The sequence below is a fragment of the Salarias fasciatus genome, chromosome 1, assembly GCF_902148845.1.
Source record: "Salarias fasciatus chromosome 1, fSalaFa1.1, whole genome shotgun sequence".
In the NCBI taxonomy this organism is placed as follows: domain Eukaryota; kingdom Metazoa; phylum Chordata; class Actinopteri; order Blenniiformes; family Blenniidae; genus Salarias; species Salarias fasciatus.
This window is the reverse complement of record NC_043745.1, coordinates 25,031,249-25,048,422: the sequence shown is the minus strand read 5'-3', so window position 1 is coordinate 25,048,422 and position 17,174 is coordinate 25,031,249. Positions and strand designations below refer to the sequence as shown.

Sequence of the window (17,174 nt, the reverse complement as noted above, 5' to 3'; positions counted from 1 at the left end):
CAGTGAGGCTGGAGCCTGCCGTCGCTCGCTGAAAGCCGCCATGTGCTCGACACACGTCCGCTCAGAGGACAGCTCAGATATTCCATCCTCCTGCGTCAGGAACATGAGGGACATGCCTCACACTTCTGGCTTCATCTGGGCTTTGCTTCAAAACATATACTGACACAAAGTGTTAAAAATCAAAAACAAAGAGTATGAGGAGCAGTTCCTGGTTTCCCTCAACAGATGGCATTGATGTTTGTAAAGCTGGCTTATCGCTGCTAGCAATGTAGCATTAGCATCAGTTCCATAATGTGTGGATGAATTTACACAATAAAGACTGAAGAAATCCTATTTTCAGAGAATTTACAGGCACATTAGTAACGTCCTGTATCCACAAATACTAAGACGGTTGTTTTTCAGAGTGAAGCAGGAAGTAAATCCGGACTGGCAGCGACGGCAGGAGGCAGAACTCAACGCCTCCGGGCCGCACGGCTCTTCTTCCACAACTCCTGCCATTTGTTCTTCGCTTTTATTCTCAACACCGCTCCCACGATTACCGGTGGTCTGGCTCCAGTGGTCCGTGTCCGTGAGCTTCCAGGAGATGGACAGAAATACAGATGAAATGACAGCGGAGTGTGGACGGGTGTCTCCGTGCGTATGCATAACTAACATACAGGAGAGGATTCACAGCGCTTTACTTTTTCCATGTTTTGCTGTGTTGCAGCCCATTTCCAGCAATGTTTGCAACCTTAAAAATATAAAACCAAGAAATGACATGTAAGTATTCACAGCCTTTGCTCAATACTTTGTTGATGCCCGTTGGGAAGTAATTCCTTAGGCCTCCTTTGTTTTCTTAGCTGCGTGTTTTGGGTTGGTGTCCTGCTGAAAGATGAACTGTCGTCCCAGTCCGATGTCAGGCGCGCTCTGGAGCAGGTTTTCATCCAGGATGTCTCTTTATGTTGCCACATTCTGCTTTCCTTCTACCCCGATGGGTCTCTCTGGGCCTAACCCTAACCCTAACCGTAGCTCTGGCAGAAATAAGTTTCACACTCCTTTCATACACAAGGAGACACTCTGATCCTGTGATACAATGTTATGACCCGGAGAGTCAAACACATTTCTAAAGGACACAGGACAAACAGGATGAGGGTCCAGTCATTTATTTAACACTTTCTCCAGAGTCTGCGTCTTGAAGCTGGAACCTGACGAGGCTCTGGAAGAAAGATAACCCTCATCACCCGTGCCCCAAAACTGTATTAAAAAAAAAGAAACAAAGTAGCAAACCAAGGAAGGCCCAGATGCGCCAGCCAAACTTAAGAAAAAGACGAGTTCACAGCCCAGCTGCTATGCAGCCGTCGAAGCTGATCCCTCGTCCAAACTAAAGACAAAACCCCAACTAAACCCGATCAAAAGAAAGGCGAAAACGGGACGGCTGGTCACACCTGGACGGAAAAAGACAGCGATCCAAAAGAAGGGAAAAAACGCACAAAAGAGAACGGAAAGCCGGCTAGTGGGCTAGCATGCCCTGCAGCCACATGCCTGCCTGTCGGAGCCGGAGTCCATGGCGCGCCGGCGAGCGCACCTGGCGACAGGTGTAACGAGGTGGGTGGGCGAGCGAGAGAGAGACCGGACGACGACGACCCAGAGCGCCGCCTCCACGCTGCTATTTATAGCGCGGCGGCGCGACTCGCTCCAATCAAAACCGAACAAAAAAGGAAGAAGATAATTACTTCAAAAAAAGTAACAAAACACAAAACAGGATAAATATTCCCTAAATATCTGAGAGGGGGAAAAAAACGTGAAACTGTCCGTAAAAAAAAACACGATGTGCCCGCAGCACATCACATACAAGCAAACAAAACCACTCTGTGTTTACCAAACATGTTTTATTCACACCATACAGTCCTAACATGACAGTCCTTCCTCCTATAATCTGAAATAAGTGACAATTATAAATCAACTCATGTATATTGCCTTTTTTTTGCTTCTATTTGCCATCTTGATGACACATCACTAACATTCATGTCTAATCTCCGAGACAGGCACGAAAGACAGTGATGGCCAAACATTAAAACATTAAAACAAACATTTTTTTCTTCCAGTGATCAGCTTCTGATGAGGAAATCAAACACAAACACAACAGACTCCATGCAAGTTAGCTGCAGAGCATGAAACTTTCAGAGGAAGTGGACGTAGCAGAGCTCATGATGCGGAGTCTTTAATGGCATCAAACAGTCGATATGTGGGGGAGGAGGCCGTCCCTCCAGTCCTCAGTTTGGCGCTCACAGTTAATTATTGCCCTCCTTCTTGGTTTCTTTGGGAACTTGAGCTGAAAGCCAAGAATACACACGTGCACGCATCAAGACAAAGTCAAATAGAGAAATGTGGGCTGAATGGTGGTGCAGTGGTTAAGTTTCCAGCCTCACAGTGAGAGGGACCTCGACATTGGGCTGTTTTCTCCCAAAGTCCAAACGCATGTGTTTGGGGTGACTGGTGACTTTAGAGAGTGTGAAAAACGTTGCTTTACGTTGTTCTAGAAAGTTTTCAGTCAGACATATTGAGGTGGAACAGAAACTTAATCTGAATTTTACAAAAAGGAAGAATGAAAAAATGGGAGCTTATCAGTCGCAAAGTCAAAATTTGAGGCACAACAGAGAGAATCTGACAAAATGTGAAAAAGTCTGCAAGTAAAAGTCACAGTGAGCCAGAGGAGGAGAAGCTTCTCTTCAAAACAACAGAAATATCTCAGTTAATGGGGAATTCTTTTCATTCCATATTTCGAAAAGCATTGAAATCTGATGCAAACATAAACAACTCTTTCAGAGTTAGTATGTTAATTCTGTGTTGTGAATGTATCTATTTCACCTGCTTTCCTCCAAACAAACTTCTGGAATGGATATTATTAGAGATCATCCTCCACGTGTGATTTGAGCAACATGAAGTTTTTTCATCCTTTTTAGTGCAGTGGTTCCCAGACTTTTTCATGAGGGATCCAAATTTCTACCATTTGGAAAATTTTTGACTCTGAGCTTCGTTTTATTCCACATGAATGTGGTTAAAACAGGTTTTTATCATCTGAGGAATACATCCAGAGTCCGCTTTTTGTCTCTCAGGCCAACAGAGATGCTGATGCCTGCCTGTGTTTCAAACGGGGTTGACTACTGCCCTCTCAGAAAACAATCACCTCACACCTTCAGCCTTTGCAGAACTCAGCTGCTCATGTTGACCAGGACCGGAAAGCAAGATCACACCGCTTTTAAAGGCATTGCATTGGCTCCTCGTGTCTCTTAGGATCGATTTTAAGGTTCTTTTGATTGTTTTTAAAATTCTTAATGGTTTCGTGCTTTCTTATCTTACAGATTTACTTTCAAGATTTTTTTTATGTGAACCAAGACCATAAGAGGGCACAAAAAAGGCATAAAACAAAAGCAGGTTTTGTTACCCTTATTGCTTTTTTTTCCACAGTTGCAGGTCTTAGTCAGTTACTCACTCACTCACTCAAGCAATCAATCAATCCTTTTTAAAGCACTTCAGCTTTGCTATGTTGAAGTTACTCTCAGACTTTACCACAATGAGGCAGGGTAAGTTAAGAACAGCATCTTTCTGGGCTTTGAAAACCTAATCACAGCAAAAACTCCCCATAATCCAGCAGAGGGTGACTCTAGAGTAGTTCACTGTGACTCAGCCACATTTTAATCTCTTATACTGAGATTTAAGCTCCCAGAGATATCTGTCTCTATCAGACAGAAGCGTTTTTCATTGTGTTTGATGGAAGTCAACGTGTTGCAGAATATAAATCCATGTTAACAACAGTTAAACTGTTATTTCTCTCACATGAAATAAAATCTTTAAGCCATTATTGCTTTAAGATATTGACAAGAAGTAGCATCCTCAACAGTGTTTGTAATATTTTTTTTTCTATCCTATTTTTCATTGAAATTTACTAATAAATGAAAAACAACGATAAAGTTATACTGAAGCTGGCGCGCTAACCAGCCAGCCTGAAAAGACAGCATCTGCTCTGCCCTCAGTCCAGAGAGAGAAACTAACAGAAGGTGGAGCTAGTGGACATTATAAACCAAAAACAAGCCTCTTTCAAATACTGAAAATGACTGAACTGAAAACAAAGCGTGTCCTGCTCTGACTCACTACTGCCATCTAAGGGGCAGCAGTGATCTGACATTCATTTCAAATACTGCACCTTTAAAGGCCAAAATACTTGAAAGCTTTTTACAAGTTTACAGTTCATAAATCAAGTGCTAATATTTCAGTGAGCGTGTCAGTATATTGAAATGGGGTCGAAAGTTACAAACAGTATGTAGTTTTCATACTTCTGAGTAAGAATTAACAACATGAGCTCATGGAAACAACAAAAAGAAATCATTAACACAACAGAATTAAGTGTTTTAAGTGCCTCACAATCATTTTAAAACCACTATTTCTGACTGAAATCTTCCCCATTCTGTCCAGGTTTCCCGAGATGAGTTCTGCTGTAAATCTTACTGTTCTTAAAGGGAAGTGTTTAGAAAATAGAAATCCTAAATAGCAGGAAATCCTCCGTAAGAGGAGCTGTGTACTTTTCTGTCACCATTCGACCTTAACCTTCACATCACAGCCTGGTATTTGTCCAGGAGGAGAAAGAGGAGAGCTTTTCATGTACTTACGCCGGACCTCCAGTTTGCACTCCACCACGTCTTCCCCGCTGTCGTTCACCGCCTTGCACATGTACACCCCGCCGTCGAACGGGCACGGCTTGCGGATCTCCAGCGTCAGGACGCCCTGCTTGCTGAGCATTCGGTACTTGGACTCGTGCGAGATGTCCATCTTGTTCTTGTACCAGGTGACTTTGGGCTAACGAGGCAGGACAGATGATATCTTAATGCGTTTGTAGTCGGACAATTAAGCCACTATTTAGTGCAGTTCCTACAGTATCATGCCCACAGGGTTTATGTGCTGGATACTGTTTCACAGAGGACTGGGTGTTTATTAGTTGCTACTAATCCCCAGATGTCAGCAGTGTGTGTGAGTGTGTGTTTTGATCTATTTGTGTGGCCAGAAAAGTTGGGAGTATAAAGACTTTGAGGTGAAAGGTCAGGGTCAGGGTCAGAATGGGGGTCAGGTCCTATGATATACATGCATTCTCTGATTACAAGGGTTAGAAGTAAAGATTTTCTACAATATTTTTCCTTTTAAAATGTGTGTAAGTTCAGTTTGATGTTATTTCGATTTTTTGGAAGATTAATTAAATTTTTTGGTTGATAAATTCCATTACTACAGATCTATTGTTCCTCTCGGAGCCAGAACTATAACTTATATGGCTCAAAACCCGCAGTTTTAAACTTATGGCTCACAGGCCGGAACCGGTTTGCTAGAGAGTCAAATCCAGGCAGCAAGATGAAATTTACCAGCTGTGAGAAATTATGACGCTGACTGCAGTAAATTCGTCTGACCAGCAGAGGCGCACTTCAGGTTCTATTCTGTAGTGAATTGGTTCAGCTGATCAGAATAAATACACAGACATTGAAATATGTCTACCCTGAGGATCATTTCTGGAACTTGACAAGTTATTCTGATCATAATATGAACTAGTGTACTTCCGAACGCCCCACGCCTGTAAAATTGAAAAGCATATTGTGAAATGTCATGTCTTTGGACAACGACCTTTTTTGATGACTTTTCCTTTCAAATAATTTTGTGGAAAGACTCTTTCGCTCATCTTCCACAGTGGTTATTAACAGGTCAGGAAACACCCGTCATCTCCAACTTAAACCTTCAAAGAAGCTGTTAAGTGGAGAATAATAAATTCTGAAACGTTCCTCGACTTCTTCCATTGATGACTGCTGCTATTATTGACCAGCATTTAATTACTTGAACATGCCGTCATGTCAGAGATATTTTTTTAAAAATTAAAAACCTTGCTGACCTTGGGTATGCCTCTCACTGAGCAGCTGAGGGTGGCGTTGTATCCCGCGATGACGGACCTGTTCACCAGAGGATGCGTGAACTTGGGAGCCTCTGAGAAGTCGGGATCCTTGTAGGAGGGCGGCTTGTACACGATACCTGGAAAAAAAACAAACAGAAATAGAAATGAATCACTTTACTGCTCAGATTCACGGCGAGCTGTATTAACAGACTTATATTCAGGTTTCATAAGCAGCAGCAGCCCACCTGTCTTCTGGATATAGACACTGTCCTTCGTGCAGCAGGGGTCGGGACTGAGGCCCACCAGGTTGATGGCGAACACCCTGAAGATGTACTCGTTGCCCATGATGAGGTCGGACACGACGCAGTGGGTTCGTCTGTACTGGTCGTACACTGTAAACCACTCCTGCACGGGGAAAACACGCAACAGCTTCAGCTCCACGTCCTCTTCAACAAGAGATCCATGATGCACTGGAAGGTGGAAAACTGAAGCCAAATGACAATTCATGTGTAGACTGGTTTAGAGATGACGTCCGTGACTTCAGCGCCGACTTTTTGAGGCAGTTTTTATTTGTGTCAGTACAGTACGGAATGCTTTTTCTATCTATCTATTTATTTTATTTATTTATTTAACAGACTCTAGGTCCATATAAAAAAAAAGAAGAAACAAAAACAAAACAAAGACAGACACACACTTATAAAAGGTACTGGTACCAGTGCTTCCACAGAGCTGACTCGTAACGGACAGCACTACAACAGAGTCTGTATAAGAGAGCTCTTACAGTCATTTAGCCGACATATAAATCCATAAATCAAAGTTCTCATCAGAGCTGGAGCTGGAGTTCACCTGAGCCTGACAGAACAGCAGACTGGCACTGCTGCACCTGGGCTTTTTCAACAGGATTCGAAAAGCATCATTGTAGGCGACTGTAAGTTTCTGCAGCGCGCCCTTCTTAAAGTTGCACCACAGTGGGGCAGTATGCAGAGGTGAGCAGTGGGTCTTAAACAGCTGAATCTATACATTCTCTGTGCACATATGAAATTTTCGCACCAAGATGTTGGCTTGGGCATACAATGATCGGCACTGACGATTAATGTCATCATCATCATCATCATCATCATCACAAAGCTGATCTGTGATGAAGTGACCCAAATATTTACTTTTACTATAGACACTCAGCTTTTGGCCAGACAAATGAAAGTCTGGAAAGTGCAGGTTTTTGTCACTTTTTGTACGGCAGATTAGAATTGCACTCTTTTTTTTTTTGCATTGTATTTAACATCATGTGTTCAGCCATAATCAGAGCACACATTCAGCAGCTGTTGAAAGCCAGCACTGCTCGGAGACAAAATAGCAAGATCATCAGCATACATGAAGTGATTTATCAAAGTTTTGCCAATCATACAACCTGTTTTACGGTTATCGAGCTGCCGAGACAAGTCATCAACATATAGGTTAAATAAAACTGGGGACAGTAATCCACCCTGACGCACCCCGTTACCGACACCAAAGGAGGACGAGATGGTATTTCCCCACTTGACCTGCATCTTCTGATTTGAGTACCAGAGGCTAAAATTCTTACTATGCCATCAGGCACATGTCTTTGTTGTAATTGATTAAAAAGCTGACAATGGTTTACCCGATCAACAGCCTTGGAAGCATCAATGAAACCTAATAGAACAGATGAGCTTTGTTTTACGTAAGCCTGTGCAGTCTCCTTTAATCCATAAATACAGACCTCTGTACCCAGCTTTGATTTGAAACCAAATTGATTGTTTATTGTATTTATGCAAAAGCCACATTCTATCCAGAAATATCTTTTCAAGCACTTTGGATAAGACACTTGCTAAAGCGATTGGCCTGTAGTTGTCGAGGCTTCCAACTTTTCCAGACTTATCCTTAATAACAGGCACTAGAGTGACAGCCAGAAGTGAGTCAGGTAGTATGCCATGGACCACAAACCCAGTAAAGCATAATGCCAGCATCACAGCAGCTTTTGGGCTTGCATACTTCAGATGCTCTGCACTGATATCATCAGAGCCAGCAGCCTTGTTCTCAGATAAATGAGCTACAGCAGTGTGGACTTCACAGGGGGTGACAGTCACCTCCTCCCTGTTCACAACCTCACCCACTTTAAAGGAGTCACTAGGCACACGATTAAATAAGTCAGAGTAGTGCTGTCTCCAGAGTTCAGCAATATCCTCTGACCCTGAGATTCCTTCCATGGAAGTTGGTAGAAGCGTATTTACCCTGCTATGTGAGTGCACATTCTTCCAGAAGCAATATATTATTAGAGCGCAAATTTTGAGCCATTGAGTTCGCTCTCATGTTTTGTTCAAGGTTTACCTGCAGACACCCATGCCTTATGAGCTTTCTTAGCTTCTGCATGATGCTCTGCTACATGTTCCAGCCTGGCTTAATGGTTTTTGCCTTTATAGATGTAGTGCATGGACTACTACTCTTAAGAACTGCTTCCACAATACACTCATATAATGTGCACAGGTCTTGACAGTGGGATTTGTTATTGCAATTAAAATCCATACAAAGAATAGCATGTTTAGGAAGAAGTATCTTACTTAGTGCAGTCTCAGTTCTCATACAATCGGACTTTATATCCTCCTGTGAGAGTTTACCCCACTCCACTTTCATCTTAGAACTAGGATTTACCACCTGTGTCAGACCTGGAAGACCTTTAATGTCCAGCAACAAAGAGAATGGACTATCTATCTATCTATCTATCTATCTATCTATCTATCTATCTATCTATCTATCTATCGATCTATCTATCTCTATCTAGTAAATCATGGTTAATGTCTTGTTCTCTGGTTTTGATGGTGTGTGGATTTGTTTCAGGCTCTCCGGCTCCCCTCCTCATGTCTGATTGTTGTTCCTGCTGTTGATTGTTGCCCTGGTGTCTTTCGCCTGTACCTGAGTGTGTGATCGCCGTCAGCTGGCGCCTTGGCTTTATAAGAGGCTGTTCTTCTGTGCTCTGCTTGGCTGTTCATCTGTGTTCCTGTATTCAGTGTTCTCTGCATGTCTGCTTCAGAGTGCCTGCCTCTCTGTGACGCAGCCTTTTTGTGTTTTTGGATTGTTGTGGAAGGATTTATATAACTAGATTGAAACACGAGAAGAATAAATTAGAAGTGCGTGCACTTCCATCTCTGACATGTAACAAGCACAGCGTTGTGTGTAATGTGATATTCAGCATCTCCGAGCTTGCTCTGATGCAAGCCAAATTAATTTGATCTAATAATGACAACAAGTGAAACACGAACCAGCGGCCTCGCTAACCAGAGAACAATGGCCCTGCGTCACTGCGCTGACAATTGGGACCGGGTCAAGGCTGAGGGGATAAGATTAGGACATTCCTGGCAGCTGGAGGCGGAGGACGGTGGCAGTCCCGGCTCTGCCAACGGGCCCGAGACGCACGAGAGGAGACCGTGTGCTCAGCACTGGGCGACTGCAGCGCAGGTGTCACAGGGCAGGCTAAAATATCACAGCGTGTCTGCGTCCCACGGTAATCACGTCTAATAAGTATCTGGATTATGGTGGGAGAATGTGGAGCCGGGGTTATCGGGCACATCTTTGCTCTGACCAGAGAAAGCTACCCTTCAAGGTGACGGGGAGCAGAAAGTATTTGTCTTGAAAAGAATGAACACACAACCTAAAATCGGTGTTGTACATAATTCTATCAGTGTTTTGGCTTTTTTTAGAGCAAAAATGATCATTTGGACAAAGAGATGTGGAGTCTAACCATAGTCTTCTTGTCAGCTTTCTGAACGTTGTATCCAATAATTTCACAGTTGCCGTTGTCCTTGGGCGGCTTCCACTCCAGCGCAACGTTGAAACCCCAAACATCCATGATCTTCAGAGCCTCAGGGGGCCCCGGGACATCTACAGGAAGGAAACACGATCTCTAGTTAACCAATTAACCTCTAAATCATATTTATTCTCGCTGCTCCACATGAGTTCGTGAGTGTTTCTTACCAACGATCTGCAGTGTGATCGCCCCGGTATCCTCCACGTTCTCAATCTGCACCTGGAGGTCGTATTTACCCGAGTGGTGCCTCTCGGTCTTGCGGATGAAGAGAATCGTGTCTACTTCGCTATTTCTCACGCTGGCAAACTGAGGACTGAGAACTTCCCCGTCTTTGCTCCATGTAACTTTTGGCCTGGGTTTACCCTGCGTGAAAATGAAAATGAAAGCCAGATCTTAGTCCACAAATTAGAAATGAGGCTGATTTCCCGTTGAGGCGGAGATCGGCAGATGTTGTATTTGAATGGCGCAACCTGTTGTCAAGGAAAAACTATATCTGATGGATTAGCAAAGCATTGGACCAGGTGAGGAACACTGGAGCGTTTTCAGGTTTTCCGTATCAGTTCAGCCACGGTTCCTTCAGTGATTTAAATGAACTGTGATGTGAATCACCTGGAATGGGATCACAATGTTGACGGTTTCTCCAACTTTCTTGATGAGTGTCTGCCGAAGATATCTGGGGAGCCAAATTTTAGGACGTTCTGCAAAGAAAATAAAGGAATATTGGTAAAGCCAAAGCCACGACTGTAAACTAAAAGTTGCATAAAGTGTCTATAAATACTCACGCATAATCTCTCTGATGGTGACGGGTTGAGCCAGAGTGGCAGGAGCGCTGGGCCCTGCCATGTTGAAGGCCCGCACACGAAACTGCAGCTTGTCTCCGGTGGCGAGACCTTTGATAACCACCGACGTCCTCTCTGTCAGACCCTGGATCGCCGGTATCCACTCATCAGCTGCCAGCCGAAAATGACATTCATTTGAAGCCGAAGTCAAAGTACAGATACGGCGCATCTCATAAGAGCCTCTATTAATCTGCATTTCAGGTCTGTTCAGAGATAGTTGGCCATTTTGCGAACACATTTTGAGGATTTAACGGTCCTGTGATTAACTCCTCTCCCTTATCAGGGGCATGCAGACGACCGGCTCCGGCACTTACTGCCCTCCTTGCAGTACTCAACCCCGTAACCCTCCAGTTCAGCCGAGCCGATCCTCTCGGGCCGCCGCCACTTCAGTGAGATGGAAGTGTCGCTGACATCGTCCACGCACAGTCCGAGGGGCTCGCTCGTTGGCGCTGAAACAAGAGGAAGATGAGGGATAATTGGATTGTTAAGACCTTTTAGTGCATTAATCCAATAAATAATCATTTAATTACACAACAGACGGGTGGAATACAAGTGGAAGACACAAAGCTTAACGTTGATTTTTCTATAAATCAGCCACCAGTACATAAAAAGGCAGGTGAATTTTATTAAATGAGCCACCTGAGAGTCATGTGAAAAGACACAGGCCTTTTAAAAATACCCTCTAGTAAATAAACAGAAACGGCATTCAGGCCTGGAGTAGTTTTAGTTGCAGCTACCGTTCATAAAGTATAATTACGTCTGTCACATGACACCCACACTCGATTATTATGCACCTTTAGTTACGACCGAGCCAACAAAATGAGCCGCTGACATGATGAGCGAGTCTTGGATTGACAAGGATGCACTCCTGTTGAAAATAAACTTGAAGAGTTGTGGCACGTCAGCCGCACGTGTCACGCCAAATTACAGCGGAGTCAAGATGCATTTACATAATTCTGCGGCTTCAGTGGCTTCACAAACCTGGCAGTATTTAGCCTGCGATATACACGGAGCGCATTTAATCTCAAAAATAAATGTTTAACAAGCCGCGTCTTGAGCGCCATATGCAACAGTAACTTGTTGTCATTCGACAGTTTGCTTCCTAAGACTGTTCTCTGGCTGCTTGTGTTTTCAAAATGAATATTGATATTGTGATCTTTATTTTATTAGGAAGGCTGTTTAATACAGTTGAGCGCAGCGGAGAGATGATTAAACAAGACGCAGCTAGTTAAACACAAGCGGAGTCAGAAACACTCGGCGGCATCTCCGAAGGCACTGCCTGAATCACAGCAATATCATGAATTTAACAAAATGCACGTAGTTTGTACGAAGGGCAAGTAAACAACAATCTGAAGCCTGTCAGATGCAAGTTTGAAGTGTGGTCTAAATGTGTGTGAGAGTAATTTAACAACGGACTGGCTTAATCGTTTGGATTGCAGCTAATGCAGATAATAACAAGGCCTATATTTGTTTCAGTATTAAATATCCTGGCTGCAGTCTATTGGCTTGTCGTGTGTGGTGTCTTCTTTCTCATTTGGGGAAACCTGAGCTGTGTGAGTGTAAATGTCTGCTGCTTCCAGTCCCTCATGGGTAAAATAATAAAATAACATGATTTCAGTTTGTATTAGAAGATTCTTCGGATCATCAGTTCATCACAAACGACAACATGTCACAACAACGATGAGCTGTGTTGAAGAAAAGACCTTGACTCTGACTGTAAAACACACTGATACACTCATCGCTGTGTTGCCTTCCTATTGACAAAATGCATTCCTCAGCCTCTCACCATAATATTGACTTACATGACGGAGAGCCTGTTTCTTTCTGTGACGTTAAATCTAACTTTAACTTAACTCGTCTTCATTCCAACACCAAGGACAATTAAACCGCAGCTCTGTGTGGATCAAAACAAAGGAATTAACTTTGAGCCACATCGTCTCACAATGCACTGACGAGTGTAAATAGAAACAAATTAAACTCGGAGAGATTAAGATTTCCTTTAACTTTGAATCAGATGATTCAGTTACTGCAAAACTATTCATCTGACCTCCAAAGACTTTCGATAAATGTGTTTTTGTTGGGTGTTCAGCATAGCTGAGCTATCAACAGTACAAGATCAGACCTGAGCAGTGATTTAAAATACAAGAAAACTAATTCTGGGTCCTTTCTTGCATTACTTCCTCTAAAAAGATGCTACAAAGGATTTAAATATTTTAATACAATGGAGAGCATCTCACTGTCGGGGAAAAAAAATCAATCAAGTAAATATTTTATGTTGTTGACAACATGTGAGCAGACAGAGGTGTTGAAGTTCAGCTGACGGTCTTGCTGTCACTACAGCCAGGACTCCCTGTCAGAGTCCAGACTGCACTGAAATTATGGGAGCATCTGTTTTCAGTCAAAGATAGCAGTTAGTGTAGTCTAGGTAAAACAATAAAGTGATTTATGTGTCTGTTAGAGCGAGTGGAGACTTAAAGTTGTTGATCAACGCTAATTTTCAAACCTACGCCTGATATTAACACAACAAACCAGCGTCCGAATGGAATAGTGCCTACTGCAAACAGGCTGTGGCTCAGCGGCAGGAACAGGCTCCACGGGGGTCTCCTCTGCAGGCGGTGCAGCTTCCTCCTCGGCAGGAGGACCACCTTCCGCTGCAGGTGCATCGCTCCCAGCCGGAGCGCCCTCTTCTCCGCCGGGCGCCGCTTCTGCAGGGGTCTCTGCTGCCGGCGGTTCACCGCTGGCGCCTGGTTCCTGCTCCGAGTCAGCAGGAGGACCGGGAGGCGGCTCCGTCTCAGCCTCACCGACTGCAGGCTCTGCTGGTGGCTCCACAGGGGCACAGGTCACTTCTTCTGCTTCTTCCACGGATTTCTTCTCCTCCGCCGGTTTCCTCTCAGCCGTCTTTGGAAGTTTGGGTTTGGTCATTCTGTGAGGGTGTGCGGTCCTCCTCCTGACTGAGCTGGATAGTCGTATGCGTCCTCGTCCAAGTGTGCTCCTCTTTCCTACATGTGCATTCTGCCCCCCCCCCCCCCCCCCCCCCCCCCCCCCCCCCCACTGACTTGCAGTCTCCTGTTTGCAGTAATAACAAAGCATCTCCTGCAGCAGCCTCCACAGAAGCGATGAACACCCCCGCGTTAAGCAAATGGTCCCAGCAGAGACCAGGGCTTCCAGGCCATTATTTATAGAGAAGGATTCCACGGATAGTTTCCTAATCAGCTGTCTTACAAGTGATTGGCCATCTGGAAACAATAATGCTGCCTCTTAAATCAACAAGTGGAGGATGAGATCCAAGTCAAAGGAAATGTGTGCAGAATAAGAGACAATCCAACACTGAACAAGGAACGACGAGCAGTTTAGTCGACATCCCGACCACCACTGACATCGCCTTTTTGTTTATAGTATGTATGAACGAAATGTGAAGGACCAAATGAATGATAGCAGTTGACCGGAACGTTCTTGTAAAAAAGCTAAAAAAAAGTGCACTTCTTTCACAGGACCTATATATTCATGACAAACTGAAAATAGTGGGTTTATTGAGCATTAAAAGCCCAAAAACTATCAGATATTTAATATGATTTAACTACAGTGCTGTAGTGGGTAGAACTCTGGTTCGAGTCCCTGCCTTTCTGTGTGAGCATGAGTTGGGTAAGAACTGCTGACCTGATGGATGGATGGATGTAAATTGCCAAAAACCAAATGTAAAGTACATTCATGCTGAGGTATTGAAGATAAATGATTGATTATGCGGAAATATGTTAATTGTATGAAGAATTTGAGCTCTTTTCCATTTGACCTGGTCAGTCAGTGTGTACACCACGCTGAGCAGGGTGAAGCATTCACTGCATACCCTGCCCCTGTTTTCTCCACCTTTATTTACAGTCAGTTTCTACTCCGATGGTCCCATAAAAGCATCAAGCCTTCAGACTTTACAGCAGTTCAGGGGGCCGCTGAGTAAAGCAGGCCCCCATTTCACCTGCCAAGGACAATATATTTCTGCAGTTGCTGTGCAGTGTTGAGGATATAACTGACAAATGTAAAATGACTGCAGGCACAGATGTTGGTAACTTGCTTTAACTGTATTTCATTCCCATTGAGTCCTGTGACTGACTGACCAACAGCGCTGTCGGCAAATGACACACTAACCAGCTTCAGCCTGCATCTCCACAAGGTCTTTTGCTTTCGTTCTTGGGTTGATAAACACATTTCAGACCAAAGCACGTTCATCTCTGTGACACAGAACCCATCTTGATGTAGAGCAGTATGACAGCTGGACATTCCCATAATGTTTGTACTTGTGCGTAATTGTTTTGAACAGATCAACGTGGAGCCTTCAGGCTCCTGGAAATTGCACCCAAGTATGAACCAGACTTGTGAAGGCCACTATTCTCTTTCTGATAAGTTGGCTGATTTTATTTGCTTTGTGTCTTAAATACATCCACAGGTGAGCCTCTGATTTACTCAGATGTTGTCAGTAAACCTCCCAGAGGCTTCCAAAGAAAAAGACATCATCATTTGGGCCTTTCCAGATTGTTTAAAGACATAGTAATCTTAGTGTATGTAAAGTTCGAACCCTCAAGAAAAAAAAATCTCTCAATATTCTGGCATTTAGCAAATAGAAACAATTTTGGTAATCCTCAATTATCAAAAACAGGAAAAGTTGAATCTAATTTAATGCTAGAATGTGAGAAAAAAAATGTTATGTGCCTTTTAAAGCTAGGGTTGGCGATCTTGGAAAACTAGCATGTAGCACGAATGTAGCATCTCCCAAGGCTCCGCCCAGCTCCCACCCCATTGGAGGAGCTCCGTTGGGAGCGGAGACGCAGAGACATTCCGCGCGCGCGCGGTGCGCGCAGCACTTCCGCGTCCAGTGCGTTCCTGGCGTAACCTGTCCTCAGCGCTTCGTTTCTTCGTTTTTCTTTATTTGCACTATGCCAAGTATGGCGCACTCACCGGTAAGTAAAGCCCCAAACATTCTTCTCCGCCATTCTGCAACGACGCTCCGTCCTTCTACGCGCGCACTGAACCAGGGTCAGTGCACGCCATTGACATGTACGCGCAGGGGGGCAGGTCGAACGGCGAAGGGATTTGATTGGTTTAAAAAAAGGTGTCCCGTCAAGACGATTGGTTGCTGTTTTTCCCGTTTTACTCCTGCTGTAGATAGCGGATATTTTCCAAACTACTTTAAGAACACGCCATGAATTGCTTCCTATCGGGTCATAAAGATCATTTTAACCAGTATTTAAAAAAATGTATCTCATTCAAATCGCCAACCCTAGCTTTAATAAAGTGTATGTAAACTTCTGATTTCAACTATATACACTCAAAGCTTATACTTTTGTTACACACACAATCCAGACCTGAAATACAGGAAACCACAGAAATGACTCCGTTTTCTCCGGAACAGAATTCGAACTCAGTGAAACCTGAGCCCGACTGACCGAGGCGCGACCCAACGCCAGAGCCGTCACCAGCCAGACACGTCAGTTTTATCGCCTCCTGCCTGTGCAGCTGAGACAAACCATCAATCATGTCTTCACGGCAATATAATGTATGAAGAGGAGACTGTTTTGTTTGGTCAATCTTTTGACTGACTAGTAATACATAAAGCAGAACTGTAATCCGCTGTTTAGACAAACACAGGCATGAACTCGTCGCTCAAGAGTTGTGTTGCTGCAATAATTTATTTGCAGCAGAATACTTACTACATTTCATAAGAGCAGAAACCTGTTCTTTTTTCTATTTTTGTCATTTCCCCACAAAATACATGTTCTGAACTGCGACCATCAGCTGTTTTAGATTCTTCACTGTAGCTCTGAACTGACATGGAGACAAATAGTAGAAATAATCACGGTCAAGTGTAAGAGGTCAAGAACAACGTTAGAAAAATGTATTACTTTGTTCCCTGCCTCTTCTGCAAAACGGCGTGGTGCCAGATCTCAAACCTGGAGTCTCGGTGTCATCCTAACAAGAAGGTTAACTTAGAGGGACTTAATTAAGAGAACAAAATAAGCTTAAATGAGTGTGAAGAGGGTGGCTGAGTGTTTCACGGTCGCTATAAGAAAACCTCTGGCGTGCACTGATTTAGAAGATAAACAGTTCTTCACAGTGAAGCATCAGTGTGGAAATGTAAAACTGATCGCTGACAGACTCACCGACTGGCACAAACGGCTGCGAGGCGGGGCTGTGGCGAGACATGCCGATGCTGTTGACGGCGTAGACTCGCATCTCGTACGGCACGCCTTCAATCATCCGCTTGGCCTCATAGGTGGTGTCGGGGTAAGGGTCAAAGTTCAGCCTCATCCACCTGTAGCTCTTCAGCTTCTTCCTCTCGAGCACGTAGCCTGAAAACAAGCAAAGCAGTGCAGCTGTGATCAGCTTCTCGGGTCTTCAGGGGGGGACGTAGGCGATCACTCTGCAGGAGAGGCACTCGGATGGTTTTACCGATGATGGGCTGGCCGCCGTCAAACGCAGGAGGATCCCAGTGAACCACACAGGAGTCCTCGCCAACGCTGAGGATTGTGGGAGCCTGAGGAGGATCAGGAACATCTGTGGAGGAAAACTCATTTAGGTCACATTTTCATTTGAACTTCTGGATTCCTTTATCAATCAAATA

General features: G+C 44.1%; 1 protein-coding gene across 1 annotated transcript in view; it reads right to left on the bottom strand.

Annotated features, from left to right (window-relative positions):
* Positions 1-1,925: 1,925 nt before the first annotated feature.
* mybpc3 (myosin binding protein C3) overlaps positions 1,926-17,174 on the bottom strand; it is a 36,427-nt gene continuing 21,178 nt past the window's right edge. The window contains exons 23-33 of the mRNA XM_030089494.1: positions 17,003-17,107; positions 16,714-16,902; positions 10,879-11,013; positions 10,508-10,675; positions 10,335-10,423; positions 9,893-10,088; positions 9,660-9,799; positions 6,151-6,310; positions 5,906-6,042; positions 4,647-4,833; positions 1,926-2,311 (exon numbers count right to left, since the gene is read on the bottom strand). Of these exons, the coding sequence (XP_029945354.1) occupies positions 2,271-2,311; positions 4,647-4,833; positions 5,906-6,042; positions 6,151-6,310; positions 9,660-9,799; positions 9,893-10,088; positions 10,335-10,423; positions 10,508-10,675; positions 10,879-11,013; positions 16,714-16,902; positions 17,003-17,107 (1,547 nt within the window). The 3' untranslated portion in view covers positions 1,926-2,270. The remainder of the gene's footprint in view (positions 2,312-4,646; positions 4,834-5,905; positions 6,043-6,150; positions 6,311-9,659; positions 9,800-9,892; positions 10,089-10,334; positions 10,424-10,507; positions 10,676-10,878; positions 11,014-16,713; positions 16,903-17,002; positions 17,108-17,174) is intronic.